Source organism: Anarhichas minor, unplaced genomic scaffold (assembly GCF_050575085.1).
Source record: "Anarhichas minor isolate MPS153535 unplaced genomic scaffold, ASM5057508v1 ptg000062l, whole genome shotgun sequence".
Lineage (NCBI taxonomy): Eukaryota > Metazoa > Chordata > Actinopteri > Perciformes > Anarhichadidae > Anarhichas > Anarhichas minor.
The window spans coordinates 9344819-9360717 of record NW_027466508.1 but is presented as its reverse complement, the minus strand read 5'-3'; the positions used below and the strand labels follow the sequence as shown (position 1 = coordinate 9360717).

Here is a 15899-nt window from a genome sequence, read left to right as displayed (position 1 = left end):
TTGAGTTAAAATGACTTAGGATTAGGGGCAGCACAATATCGTTTAGATATGAGATAACAGTGCACATTTTCAGACAGTCTCTCCTGGAGAGCATTCAATGACTAGCTAGCAAATGAAAAACTAGAGGGAGAAGTTCTAAACCAATTTGGATGTTGGATTGTCCTTTCGGAAAGTTACAAAAGGGGTCAAACACAGCCCCGCAAATCCGAGATCAACAAGCACTCAGGCATACCGACAGTAAATTCTCATCACTCCATCTTCACTTCCAGCTGTGAGCTTAGTGCGTCCTTGTGGGGCGTGATGAGGTCAAAGGTTTAATATCAATACTGTACATATCCAACATTCACATAATAATCCATGCCACGCAAGTTGGTTGACTGAACTAAAGGATTACTATGTACTCTGTGACAGATATTTGTGCTATTTTCCAATACTCTCAGCCACAGAGGACTCTAAAATTCTGTCTGCCCACTATTGGCAAGTGTTTATTCGTGCCAAATGAGGGTTTAACACGTGAATATCAACCTGTGTCACACACCTGTTCATTTCTGAAGGTGTTACATGTCTATGTTGGTAACGAGCAATGATGCTAGAGAATAATTCAGTGGCCAGTGGGTTCCTTGTTTATCTGTGATCTTCCTTCACTGCTGCAGGTTGAACATGTGTTTTGGATTAAATTTCCTGGAAAATACTGTATTTTCTATTTGAATTGTGCCAAAATATTAAGTTGACTGATTTTGTTTTGGTTTCTCAAGGTAAGGGCACGGTTAATGATGGAGTCCAAGAGCTTTCCTTTGATATGATAGCATCATTTGTATTCCTCTTCATAAAATATAACGGATACTACTTTGAAGCTGCTTTATATTGTGTAAGACTCCTTTTTCAGTAAGAGAGAGCAATAAAACATTGTATTTTTAGTGCTGCTGTATCCTTGGCTTGCAAGTTATACTAATTAATTTAATTCTACTAGAACAATGAAACCCAAAGACAAAAAACCTATACCAAACAGCCACTACAAAGTCATCAAACCATTTTTTTTTTAGCAATGAATGCAAAAAAACAGTAGAAACCTGCAGGGACTGGCCAGAGGTCTGGTCCAGGTGGGGAATCCTCGGTATTTGTGTGAGGGTCAAGCAGCAGGGGGACAGATGCTCGACAGAGGTCACGACAGACAGTGGGTCATAAATATGGGAGACAGGCTGATCTGGCCTCTGACAAGGAAAGGGCAGCTCTACTGTAATGGGTGATAAATGTCAGTGCCTCTCCTACAGCCTCAGATGAGCGATTGTTAAGCAGCTTCTCTGAACCTGAGCTGCTAAAGCCTCAAGACCGACTGACAAGCAGTAAAGGAAACATTTACACAGACAGAACGGCTTGTTTGGATGACCCCCCCCCCCTCCCCCACCCCTTCCTCGCTGTCGCCGTAGGCAAAATGAGAAAGGTGATTAATCAGGTTGTTAACATGTTTGATGGAGAGTAGAGGAGAGAGGGAGGAGGGAATCCATGTGCTGAGAGGAGGGTGTGACAGGTAACAAAATGAGGAGGAGAGCCTGCGCCGCTGGGATTCATCAGGGGTTACTGATCCTCTGAGGAGCAATAATTTTTAAAGTAACGGGCCTTGATTGCAATAATGCCCCCATAGCAACTATTATCTTGAATGACTATTATTATGGCTGTCATAAAATGGAGACTGGAGCAAGTCTTATCAAAATATAGTACGCAACTGCACCTTCGAATGTCTTCACTGATTAAAAACTAGCTTTCATTTTTTTTATTTCTACAACTTTAAATTGGTAGATGAGTAAAAGGAATAATTGAATGCATGTGTTCAAAACTAAGAGGCATACAAACATACATATGTATTACTTGTCACCGTTATATTTATGTGCGCTTTGTGAAAGTTGATTATTTTCCTTTATTCTTTATCTAATTCATTGTAAGTCTGTGTTATACGTTTTGAATATATGTATAATTAAAGTTTTTTGTTTTTTTTCAGGAACCATATAAAACTCTTAACCTCATACAAAGATAAGAGATATACATTAAAAACCAAATGCAATCACACATACAAACATACAAATTTAAACGATTGCAGCCAATCCTATAGAATATAAATTAGAATATATCCCCAATCAAATGTTATATTCTGGCTACTTTCCTCTCCCTCCTAAGTGCAAAATATAACAGCATGGGTTACAATTTCTTCACATGGTTAATTGATCAATAAAATTACAAAAAGATGAGACTTACATTTGGAGACTCTGGAGACTTTCCTTTTTACCTCGCCACCACCTGAACCACCACAGCCGTCTTCATCATCACAGTCACCGCTGTAACGTCCCTCCGTGTCTCCACTTCCTGTTTCAATCTGGTCCAGTGACCCTAGTTTAGGAATGGACTTCCCTTGCAACAGCTAGTTGTGAAAAAAAGAAAAAGACACATTTTTAGTTAATAACATATTCATATTTTTCAACAAAATTAAACTAGTTTAAAGTAGTAACCTTATATATTATATGAATATTACATTCAACATTCACAAAGGGAACAAGGTCCTCTCATGGCAAGGATAGTGCAGAATATGCATTCAGAAAATGAAGAGAAAAAAGGGGAGAAAATGCAAAAGAACTGCTGATTATGCTGCTAATGAGCCACAGTCCTCTTAAGTAATTAAAAAACTATGAATCTACTGAATAACTGCACCGCAAAGGGCATATTTTAATACACACTTTTGTCTAGATATGTTTCTGCATCCTATGCTTTCAATATTAAAACTAAATCTACAGTTAAATTCCCTTATTTATAAAAAAAAATAATAATAATAGTAATAAGCCAACACTTCTGCTGAGTGCCACCACCTACGCTTCAATGGATGTATAGTATGTGTTGAATTACACTCACCCTTCTCGGCCGCAGTGGCCTCTGCAGGGCAGCTAAACTTTCTGCTGTGTTGCTGTGCCGCAGAATCTCAATCAAAGACTTTGCGAACTCGATACCAGGGGAAATGCATACGCTAATTGGCTCATTTGAATTCATGGTGCGTTATTGGAAACAAGAGGGAATGCTTTGTGTTGATCAGAAAGGTATTGTCTATGCTAATTAATTACTGTTGTGGTTCAGTGCAGCGGAGCAGAAGTGGAGCTCGGACACATCGGTGCTGGTAATTAGCCTGTCTGAGTCTCAGCTCCTCAATGGTGACAGATTAGAAGATGGAGAATATTGAGAGTTTGGGCAATCTAAGCGCTCCTTCCATGTGTGTAATTGGCATGATTTTCTTTCCATTTATGTCTGACCACACTTATAATACATTACATAGAATAATGAGTTTCTGTGGTGCCTGAGATTTATCCTGGTTTGACTGAATTTGAACTTTGCGCCTCACAGTCCAGAAGGTAGAGCACTGCTTGAGGGGCTCAGTGGGGTTCAAAGGCTGTCAACTCTGAGCACAAAAAAAACTGCATCTTGCAATGGTTGCAGTAGACTGCACATGTGCAACAATATGCTACCTGAGATCCACTTATTTGTAGTTTGCGGCGAGGTGAAAGGTTATTATGTTTGTGTGCAGATGTATGAATGTGTGGGAGGGAAAAGTTTTTTTTTTTACACATAATTCGATTATCATTCACTCACATGACCTTCAAGTCTCAAGTTACAACTTTATTTAGTTCATAACTAGAACATTATATTTATGAGGGGAATAACAAGAGAGTTAATAAATCTGAAATATAAAAAAAGATTGACTTTACCCGAAGAATATTTTCTGTTCTTTATAAATTGGTTTGTCACACACACACACACCTTGGAGGAACAGGAACCAAAAAGAAAAGGCAAACGATATTTGTTTTTGTTATTGTCAAAAAAATACAACACAGGAACAAAACAGCAATGAATTGATGCCACTAACGAGCATTGTCTGTGTAGCCAAAGCCTGATATAGCTTATTTCTCTGTGCGGAAGATCTCAATTGACACCCAAAAACTATTTAAAAACACATCAGTGAGCATTACACTGAGGAACATGTTCCTTTATTACGATGAATGCGGACACTGTATTACATTTTGAGTCGATCCCACATACACCGTCCTGCTGCCTTATTTACTCCTTTAGGAGTAACATTTGTTAAAAAATACATTATCATCATCATTACCAGCAATGTCTTGTTCTTGTTCTTGTCCATTAGACAATAAAATGACTCAAAACAAAGCACTATATTAAAAAAATGCTATTCTGGTTTGTGTGAAACAGTAGTAATTCATTATTTAAGCCTCTATAATGATATTCCACAGCAAACACATTTGTTCAAAAAGCTGGGGAAACATTTGTTGTGTTCGAATAAGTCGGTCAATCACCAGGCTACTTAATTCTTTTACTCTTGAGGGCCAGGGGAGTAACAGGTCTTGATTGTATTGAACAGCTGTACTGCTCTCTCTGATGCACAATGAACTCCTGCTATTGGCCTCACTTCTGTGAATGACATGGGGCTTTATCTAACACCGGCTGTGAGACAGGAGCTCTGATTTCGTTCAATGCATCTCCAGATGAGAAACTGCTCTGAGTAGGCACCCTTGGGCAGGCTTCTGGCTGTTACTGCAGCGTGTGGAGAGTTAATGACCACCAAATACCAGTTACTCTTTTCACAAACAAAACTGCTTACAAGCATATAACAATACTGTGCACTTAGAAGGAATTTTCTGAACAATGGGATCCCCTGCTTGGCCATTTCCTTTTTAAATTGCTGCACCAATTAAGAGCGAACACCACACGAGATAATGATGAACAACACATTTTCTGCAGTACACAAGATAATGGTTTCAACTAGATGTTGAAATTGAATGGAAATGTCATCCGTATGGGCGTGCATGTACGAGAGAACACAGCATATTATCTCATGAGCTCTCTATTCAGTTACACAAACCTCCATTTACTCTACACCTAATTCTTAAAGAGTTGTAATTATCAATCTGAGCTAAGAGGACCGTTATTTGACACATGCTATTACAGGAAATATATCTTTATATCTTTATATCTGCATTTACCCTGTTTTATTAGTAGATAAACACAAGTTCCCCTTTTCTGTATGCTCTTTACTGTAATTCAATTATTACAGTTTAAGCATGTGGTTCTCAACCTCTTTAAATCTAAGTTATCCCAGTAGTGATCCACTTCACAATTCTGTAAAATGTTAGATGTTAATTAATTGCACCATCAAATAACCATGGGCACCACTACGCTGGCAGGAAACACAATCTGGGAAAAGTCTGCCGTTAATAACGATGAGGATAAACAAGCGATGACTACGGGAGGAGTGGAAATTAGGAAACTGATTAGACACCAAACTATATTAGCAGAAAAATAGTGTTCACTCTTGGAAACAGTAAACATACAGCCCAGGCTACAGGCCCAGACAAAACAAAGAAATGTGTTAGATGGAGATTTATTGTGACCAGTCGGTCTGTCTCTGTCTTCTTGTTACTCGCTCACACAAAACAGTGTATTCCACTGAACAGGAACCAAAAAGACAAAGCAAACGATATTTGTTTTTCTTATTGTCTAAAAAACACTCCAGTATTCCACTATCACATCACTAATGAAGAACAAAATAAAACAAAGATGAATGTGGTTGAACTTTCTCCACTGCAAACTCACATGATTTATTAAGCCTATAATATACAGTTGACGTGTTTCTTTTGGAAATGGCTCCTTTGATTGAAATGCTCTTGAGGCCATGTTTGGTCATTTCACCAATAACATTTACATAAATTTGGTATAAACCAAAAATATCTCAACAACTATCTGATGGATTAAATGTGGTGCAATTATGCCCTGGGGATGAATCCTATTGACTGTGGCAGACCCCAGACCTTTCCTCTACCGTCAACATCATGTCAAAATTTCACTTTTTCCAGTACTTAAGTTTATGATCAAATACCTGAATAACATTCCCATCAGCCAGCTGTATTTTGTGTTTAGTGCTAATTAGCAAATGCTACGATGCTAACACAATAAACTTAGATGATGAATACCTGCTAAACATCATGTAAACATCATCTTTGTGAGGACATTAGCATCTCAAAGCACTACTGTGCCTGCCTAGGTGCAGCCTCACAGAGCTGCTACAGCAATCGCACACTGGAAAGTTCCCCATTGCTTCTTTTTGACAGATATATCTAGCTATAGTTACATGCATTCTTGTCTTCCCTGGCTTTGGTTACCTCAGATACCCACCCTGGCCACCTGAGATATTTAATACATTTCATATTTACCACTGTACCCATCACAAACTTCTTCATAATACGAGCTGCTTTTTCATGAAATCACAACAAAGACTGTGAGGTGTCTCAAAAGATTCAGGATGGTAGCTGAGACTTGGCTCAACTCTCATCGCTGCACCATAGACAGCATATCCTGACAGGCCGCATCACAGTGTATGCTTTAGCGGGTTTGACTGCACAGCACTGGAACCTGCAGCACAACAATTTTAAGCCAGCATCAAGAAATTTACTGGCACAGACCTGCTACAAATCCATGATATCTTCATTACCCGCTACATAAGGAAAGCCCAAAGCGTCATCAAGGACACCAGTCATCCAGCCCACACACTATTTTAACTCCTGCCATCTGGAAAATGCTACTGGAGCATTAAATCCCGCGCCACCCATTTCAGAGACAGTTTCTTCACACAGGTAGTCAGAATAATGAATAGTACCTCCACAAACACAAACACACACACACACACACACACACACACACACACACACAAATATGCACACACACAGACACTAAAGCTGTGCATATGATGCGTATAGTGCTTTTTATTGTGCGTTTTCCCTGGTATCACATGATTATACTATCCATTGTGTTTTTTATTTATTTTCCAAGCTTGAGAATGCCACAGTGCAACAATTGTATTTATTTATTAACACAGATTAACTTAACATTGGCATCTGCCTTTGGAATAAACTAAATAAAGCAGATACATGTAAAATATAAGAGTAATTCAACTCTACATCATGTTTTTTTGGCTATGAATGTACTTGTCCAACCTCTATATAGAAGCATTAAAAATAATAAACCACGCCATTGCTCTAGCATTTCTAAAACAATATCATGCACTGGAGAAAATAGGTCTCCTTTGCTGCAGTCTAATACCATGTTATTTCAGTTGTCAACTTCAATTTGTGACCTCAAGCCATTAAGGTATGTACACTAGCTGGGTCTACAGTAATGGAACAAGGTGATGGCCATGTCACTCTGTATCTTGTAAAAGTAAGGGCATTATCACCATTTATCCTGCCCACACAACTATTTTCCACACAGATGAAGGTAGCTCCAAAAAAACTGCAAAGAATTCAAAGTTTCAAAGATTGATTGTCCGTCAGTAATGTAATATATTTATAGTTTATCAAAATGTACAGAGCAAAGTATGTATAGGGTACATATCCTAAAGAGGTGCCGGGTGTCATGTGGCAAAACGAATCACACCTTCAGAGATAGATGAATAAAGCTGTGTGTGGATTTTTAAGCTCATCAGTATTCTCTTTGAACACACTCTACTATCTGTAAATACAGGGTGGAGTAGAGATCTTACAATGATCATATTTGCCAGGCAGAGGAGAAAAGTGTCAGGACGTGAGTCGGCTCCCATGACACACACTGTCATTTTTCATCTACCTCACTGCAGCAGCAGCAACACTGACAGGGTGTTGATCCAGACCCAGTACAGCAGCAGCAAAGCAGATCAGTGAGTGAGAGTCCGGACTAGAAATTAGAATATACAGTAATGATGATAGTCAATACCTCCAAGTCTGAGGCCATGGTTCTCTGCCGGATTGCACCTTCCAGGTTGGAGGTGAGTCACTGCCCCGAGCGAGAGATTTAAGAGAATCTGGGGGTCCTTTTCAGGCTGTTCGGTGCAACGTCAGCGGTGATATGGGAGTTGTACCGTTTTGGTGAATAGGGAGCTGAGTCGGGAGGCAAAGCTCTCGATTTACCAGTCCATCTACGTTCAGCCCACTCACCTATGGCCATGAGCTTTGGGTAGAGCTACAACTTTGGACTCTGTGACATGTTCCTTCATTACAAAGAACAATGGGCAATGCAGTTTATTTAGAGACAATCCCACATACGCCGATCTGTGGCATCAAATACTTGCTAAAGCACCAAATGTGTATTAATCCGTGGTTGAAAATAGCCACCGACAAATACATGTTTTACTCCTGTTCTAAAAAACTACAGTGCCCTGCCTTTAAGGGTATTGCTTGGCTTTTAAAATAAAAAATGAAAAAAATAAAAAGTATAAATTCATGAAATGTTTTTAAAGATGCATGTCTTCAGGAGAAGCAAGTGGACTTGGGGCTGAGAGTCATGAACAAGGTAGTGAAGTTAGAAAGTAATTCCAGCCTTGTCCTTTAACCATGATCCCAATGACAATGAGTGTGGGTTAAAAAAAACAATTAGTAGGCTATACTGCAGGTTTTGAGATTTGTCTCCAATTAAGACTTGCTTGCACAGCCCTGTCATATCGGACTTTACAGACTCTTTGCTGGATACCAACATGATTCAATCGAACAATGTCACGTCATGCTCGGCGCCTGCGGTGTGTTAAATATTAAATCATTTTTAAGAGAACAGGATGTTGTTTATAATCAAGACTGTCTACTCGTTAACCGGACTTCTATAACAGCCAAATGTTACGATGCGGTATGCTCATTCGGAGCGCGGAAAATAAAATGTGAATACATTCTCAGTGTTAATCCTTTGGACTAAGAGGAGAGGGGGCATGAATAATTCACAAACAAAACTGCTGGTCAACCACCACATCAATGACTGGTAAATAATTCAGCCTGCAGACGGGGTGAGGAGCTGCTTGCTCCTGATTTTGATTGAGAGACACAGGGACAGGGCCTACTTATAGATTCTTAATGGGTTTTACCACATCAAGAGGAGAGGACAGGCAAGAAGGAGAGGAGCCAACAAATAATTCATAGGAAAGAGCTGCTGATGAGCAAGATGATGAAATCTAGAGTTTGTACACTTAGATTGCACGATGAATTTGTCAATAGCTGCATTGGTGTTTTGTGTTTTCCCGCAGCCTCGGCTGTGGAATAGCAATGATACATTTCCATTTGGTTCTAGGGAAACTGTGAGCAGTTTTTGCACTTCAGTTGGTCAAGGTCAGGGGCGAATGAATATAAATAGTAAAGAACATTTCTGATATGAAAAACATTAATATCAACGTTTGCATGGACAAATCACTCTTATCCTCATAAAATGCACAGCGGCGCCTTTAAAATGTTACAGAATTTCACGTTTTGCCTTCATCCATATGATATTTCAGTCTAGACTCTCTCTCCAGCCTTTTTAACAGGCAACCTGCCATTCATGCACACGTGCACATGTACTTTAAGGTAAGTTATTTATTAACAAGGTGCACCAGTACCTTAGTGATTTATAGAAGTAATATACTGTGTGGTGTATACCCGACATTCACACAAGCACTCATGTGCACAATTGAATGAGTGAGTGCACTGGTATAGGTAATTGATGTGTTTGTCGAGCTGCCATTAACCCCCCACACACATCTCTATGCTTCCTCCCTTTGCATTCAGTACTCAAAATAAAAAATCCCCAAAATTAAAATGTCGAATCATCACCATTTTACACCAGCTGCATCTTACATCTGAACATGATCAACATATCTCCCTAAAGCCCCAGTTTCCATCATAAACAGCCACATTGTCATTGAATTACATGATAACCACTTCCTGTCATGCATTCTGTTCAACTTGCTGTGTGCCTCAAAACATGTCTGAAAAACACGTCGAAGACGGCAGGAGAATAACATCTGAGGGTTGAAAATGGATGTTAAATGACACTTGTGATGCACTTCACAGGCTAATGAGATGCCAATCAGAAATATTTGTAAATCAAGTCCCAATGAGACGATAATGCAAATAGACTCAAGGACTGTGAACACACAAGCTGTTGAATAAATAGTACCAGATGTATTGTATAGAAGTCTGCAATTCTTAGACACAGCATCGCTTGTAAGATTTCACCTTCCTCTATGTCAACGTATGACAATAAAATAGATGTGTTTTTTTATACTTTTTGTGAAAAAAAACAGAAACTTGCAAGTGACATTCGAAACATGAACCACACTGCCGCAATGAAGTCATTCACATTTATGGCAACAACCAGAGAGTATTACAGACGTGCAGCCGGTGCAGTTTGTAACAGGAATCATCAAAGATGTAGATCAGGAATGTCGGTAAAGAAAATATCTACTTTCATAAAACAGCAGCAGTGCATTTACCTTTTTTTTTCATTTTTCAAAGCACAATACAGTATACTTCAGAGTCCACAGGGACCGTGTTGATTAATTAGCTCTCTTAAAAGCATTCACTGCTTCAGAAAGCCTGTGCTCAACCACATGAGTGTACTTAAGGCAGCAGGGTTTCTTTGTATCAGGCAGCCTGCCTGATGAGGTGTTTTTATTTAAAAATATAACAATTCATATTAATAAGCCCTTATATATATATATATATATATATATACACACTATATCATAAAGCGCAGCTATAATAATTAGAAATAGTTTACGCAAATAAAACTTTACAATAAAAATAACATTTTACAAACAGAAAAAACAATCCTGGTTTCCCAGGAGGGGTCAGCGTTGGTGGGGGCATGTTGTTTAAGGCACCGATGAGTCAATGAAATTTAATCCAGGAAGTCCAATTTTAGTAACAGAGTTGTTGATTAAAGGCGTATCAGATGACAAAACACTGAACAGCCTTTTTTAATACGCACAGAGAACATTTTTACGGTTCTGAAAGTCATCACTGTGACAATTTTTGTATCTATCGAATCTGCCCTTGCATGTATTTCACTGGCCATCGCAGTACCTAACCAGATGGCGTCCAATGAGACAAAAGTTGAACCAGGTTAAATTTTGTTATTAGCTGGACGACCCCTGCATTGTTTTACCGAAGCCCTCTGTGTTGCCAACCATGCTGCGCCAATCGACTGGCTACATTCAAATGAATGAGAAAGCTGTGTTTTTTCATGCAGGGCTCAAGTCCATCTGAATGCGACTTTTGTCTATTGTCCCCCCACAGCCTGATATCAACATTCAACCAATCTGTTAGTGTCCATATGTTGTGACCCTTTTACCAAATATCTACAATGAATGATCACGCCCCCCCCCCCCCCCCCCTACCTTTGTATTTGTAAAGCTTCTGTAAAGTGTCTTATCCACAAGAGCGATTGGGAGAAAACAAATCAGTGCAATATGTATCTGATATGAGGCTTCGACATAACACAACAAAGCACTTCTGTTTGAGAATCACTTTGACCCAGGGATGGAGTGTAATTTGGCTTGAGTGTACTCGAGATGTTGCAACAATTAATTATAGGTTGTTTGCATCTTGACTTCCCATAAATCTCTAAACCCGTGTAACAGCTTACAGCAATGAACAGCTCATTGAACACTAGATCTGGATGGTTTTCATCATGACTAAAACAGACAAGGTTCACTGTTTACCCAGCAGAACAGGCAGTGTGTCTTTATTTATATTTTGTCTGCATGTGCTGGAGGCAGTGCTGGCACAGAACATGAGGATTTGGCAAACAGCACTTGTGCAAAAGGGCAAGTGTTGAATTCAACACAAGTCGATTTTGACAACAAACACCTAACTTTTGAGGGCTCGCAATTTTACAAGAAAGAAGCTTTTTGAACACTACTGAAGGCAGCCATCACACCTCAGCCGATCAGTGATGAACAAGGTTTTAAATTGGCCACATTCAGATTAAACCAGCAAATTAAACAGAAAAGATTAGCAGGAAAATCTAGAAGCTGGAGTAAAATTGTGATCTGTTGTCAGTGTCTCCAAATCTTGTCTAAAATTGTTGAAGATGGATTTGGTGCCTCAAAGATCTCTTATGAATCTCTCATTCAGAAATGAGTACACGGAATACAGCTTTAACAATGACTGGATGAAATTTATAGAGTAACAAACACTAATCTCCGAGTGTTTCAAGTGATATAGAAAGTTTTTGGAGATTCTTTTATTCTTACACCTAACATGAACTTCTGTTTAACAGCTAAAAACTAGACTCCTGTGTTGCATTTGTGGTGTCTTTAATTTACAGAAAAGCTGTTAATTCCCTGAGCGAATTCATTTCATACTTTATATTTATATTCTGAGGGACTAATTAGCACTTTCTTTTGTTTGTTATTACTTAGGTGGGGGATTGTTGGAGCTGTGGGTAATATACTTGGAATGCCTTTGCTGAAGTGTGTCAAACATGGGTGAGATAGCGCTGTTTTTGTCAACACTCAACTCGTCAAATATGGCAGCTTGGTCTGTGGCCCCAAGCTTCAAACTATGACATACGTATCCTTCTAGCATCAGTTTTGCACGAGTCATCTTTGCATGTGTCAGTTCGTTAGAAGCAACAAAACTACTAATGTTAAAATATGGACATTTGTCACATTTAGTACATTACGTATGCGACTTAAGTTAAGTACGTCATGTAACTTTGGTTACGTAGGTTACAACTCAACGTTGATTTTTGGTTTCACAGAGGGCATGAGCAGTGGTCACCTAGGTGTGTTTTTGGACCCAACCATCCCCCCTCCTCCTCATCCACCTCCTCCTCCCTACCTCACCGGACTTCCTCCTTTACTACCACCTTAACGATGGCCACGTAGAGCATCATAGTTTGAAGCGTGGGACCACCGATCAAGCTGCCGTATTTGACACGTTGGGAGTGAGAACAGGCTGTTGGTGTTGTTGAGCTTTATGAATCATCATGCTGGTCGGAAATATCAGTGATTTTATACAGCTGCCTTGACAATTTATGACGCTATCAATCGTATGTAGCTGGATAATTGTTAGGATGCTAATGAGAATATTTAGAAGATAGCTAAATTAGTGCGAATATATTTCACTACTGTTTAAATTTCACGAGCCCCCAGGTCTAAACAAAACTGAGAGTCTCCTGTTCACTACAGTTTAGCGTGCTATTTGCTCAGCACTAAGTGCAGCTGAGGCTGATGGAAATGTTGTTAGTTTTGCAGGTATTTGGTCATATTGGACCGATAAAAATGTTGACGAATGATGGCGTTAAATGAAAAATCAGGGGACCAATGTTAGTCCAATTTATCCTGAGAGGGATGTGAATGTGTGTACCACATTTCATGGCAATCCATCCAATACTAATCTCATTGTGGCACCAGAGGAAAAGTCAGGGGATCAACCAAAGTCATCAGGATAAATCATTTGGGAACCATAAATGCCTTTACAAAATGTGTTTATTTTTGTTTTGTTTTCACTTGATATGTGTTGGATGGAATGTCAGGGTTCAAAGGCTAATGTCTGAGTAAAATGTCACGGCAATCCATAGCTGTGAATCAAAGTGGTCGACCAACCAACCAACTGACGCTGCACGAGTCTCAAAAAATATGTAAAAAATATGAATCTGACAATGTCTTTTTATAATAAACATTCATTTGTTTTCAGACCAACTTATTGGGAGGTGGGATCATGACAGAAAACACATCATATAACAGAAAGAAAGACAACACGTTGTAAATCAGCTCTGGTTGAAACTCTGTTGAGGTTGCGTTATCATTTAATTCCATGTTGCCTTTGCTGAACAAATCTTTTATATGTATTTACATTGGCAGATTTTTTTGAGGACAATTGGCAGACAGTAAGTCAGTGTAAGGTGTTTGACTTTTATTACATTCATACCAAACTTTTCTTTTTATTCATCTATTAATTTCCAAGTAAACTTGGAAGAAATGTTGCTGGAAGAGCCAGTCACAACTTTTTGAAAGAAACCGTGCATCTACTCTGCCACTGTCTTTGAATTGTTAAAGAGACTTCTTCAAAAATTCAACAGATTTCAAAGACTGTGAAAGGGCTGAAAAAAAAGTATTCCAAAACTGAAGCAAAAAAAGACAACTTCGATATACTGTTAGTACTCCAACACACCGATTATTGAATGAGCTGTGAATCTGAAAATAAAATGTCACACTGTGAGCGTTGTTTTATTCTTGTATCTTTGCTACAAGTCAGACCTAACTCAATTTTCATCGCACACCAGATATTTCCCTCTCAGAAGGGTGAGTTAACTGATAATGAGCAACACATACGTAAGTGTTGTGCCCAAGTGTCATGTTTCATCGCTGCTTGTGACGGCACAAACGTGTTCAAACAAAGCATCAGTTTTAAAACAAAGCAACAGACGACAGTCACTGAAGGACTTGCTCTCAGAAGATTATAAATGATTACATAAGCTCTGCTGATCTGACGATCGTGATCTGTTTCATGGTAACAGTAAATCATGTGCAGCAGATAAACAATTTCTTAGCTTTCTAAGCTTAAAAGCATAAAACAGTCTTTCTCCTTTAGGTTAAAATTCACAAAACCACAAGGACGTATGCAAAGAAGCACATTTAAGACGCAGCTGGCAAAAAAAAAACACACACAGAGAGAAAGACACGTACACAGTGAATGTCAACGAGGCAGATCAGGTGCTCTCAAATGGTTATGATATAGATTTATGTGTTCTGACATCCCACAGATGGTGTGAATTAGTCAAGGAGGGGGTGCCAGCACCAGGTCAAGAGAGATGACCTGGCCTTCGGCCTGCCACTTGGGAAACCAAAGCAACAGACATGTGAAGCTGCTGCCACAGTACAACAACCCAGAAGCTGCTACAGCAGCTGTTATTGAAGCTGCAGAAGAGAAAGTGCTCCAGTAAACTGCCCTAATCTCATCATACTGAGAGATAAACAGCACTGAAAGGAGCCACAGCAGCACAAACGTGCAGGCCGGGTGATAGAAAAGCTACATTGATTTTGACAAAGAGCAGAAAAAGAATTTTGTAAATATGAAGACACGCAAACCAGACAAAATGAGTTTCTAACTGTGTAAAGATTGATTTTTTTTTGCATTGCCTGGAGATGTTTTGCATTTGAGGCTAGTTTTCTATTAGCCGGTACTTACTGGTAATATGAAAGATGATATGATTATTCAAAGGTCATGAATAAGAGGCTACAGCTCTGTGAGCAGTTGTTTCTTTTCTGTGTACCTTGAAAAACAAGCCAGAATTTAACGAGAGATACTTAATGTTCCATAAACTCACAAAGACTCACAGAGAATTAGCATATTGCCTGAGGAGGCAGATACCATATGTTTGCTAGAATGAGGGATGGAATTATAGACATTACAGTCATTTTTTTTTTTTATAGACTTAAAGTGGCGTGAGAGCTACAAAAAAAGAGAAAGATTTCCTATAGTGTAGATACAGTAAATATTTAGAGACAACAAGAGGGGCTCACCTGATTGACGTGCTTCAGCTTGTCAATGATCTGATTTATCACAGGGTCTGCTCCCTTCACTTTGACTTCAGGGTTGGCACTCTGAGCCTTGATCCCGTTGCCGACAACACGCAGGGTGTAGCTGTGAGCAAAGCACAAAAGACAGAGTAAGTATTTCCATACATCTATCAGTCAGGTTAAAGCATAACATTTGAAATGCCAGTGGTGGAAAGTAATGAAGCACACTTACGAAAGATTATTTTATTATGTACTTCTACTCCACAACATTTCAGAGGGATATATTTTACTTTTTACTCACTACATGTATTTGACGGGAGTAGGTACCAGTTACTTTTCACATTATGACACACAAAAAACATATGATGAGCTAATGAAACACCATGCTTTGTTAATTTACTTTAGTAGTATTTCAAAACTTCGATATACTGCGAGTACTCCAACACACCGATTATTGAGTGAGCTGTGAATCTGAAAATCAAACGTCACACTGTGAGCCTTGTTTTATTCTTGTATCTTTGCTACAAGTCAGACCTAACCCAATTTTCTT

The 15899-nt window shown here is 39.1% G+C and overlaps 1 protein-coding gene across 1 annotated transcript in view; it reads right to left on the bottom strand.

The window, feature by feature from the left end:
- Positions 1–15899, bottom strand: part of gpc5a (glypican 5a) — a 107503-nt gene that overhangs the window by 39973 nt on the left and 51631 nt on the right. Inside the window, exons 7-8 of the mRNA XM_076078084.1 lie at positions 15353–15473; positions 2251–2413 (exon numbers count right to left, since the gene is read on the bottom strand). Of these exons, the coding sequence (XP_075934199.1) occupies positions 2251–2413; positions 15353–15473 (284 nt within the window). The remainder of the gene's footprint in view (positions 1–2250; positions 2414–15352; positions 15474–15899) is intronic.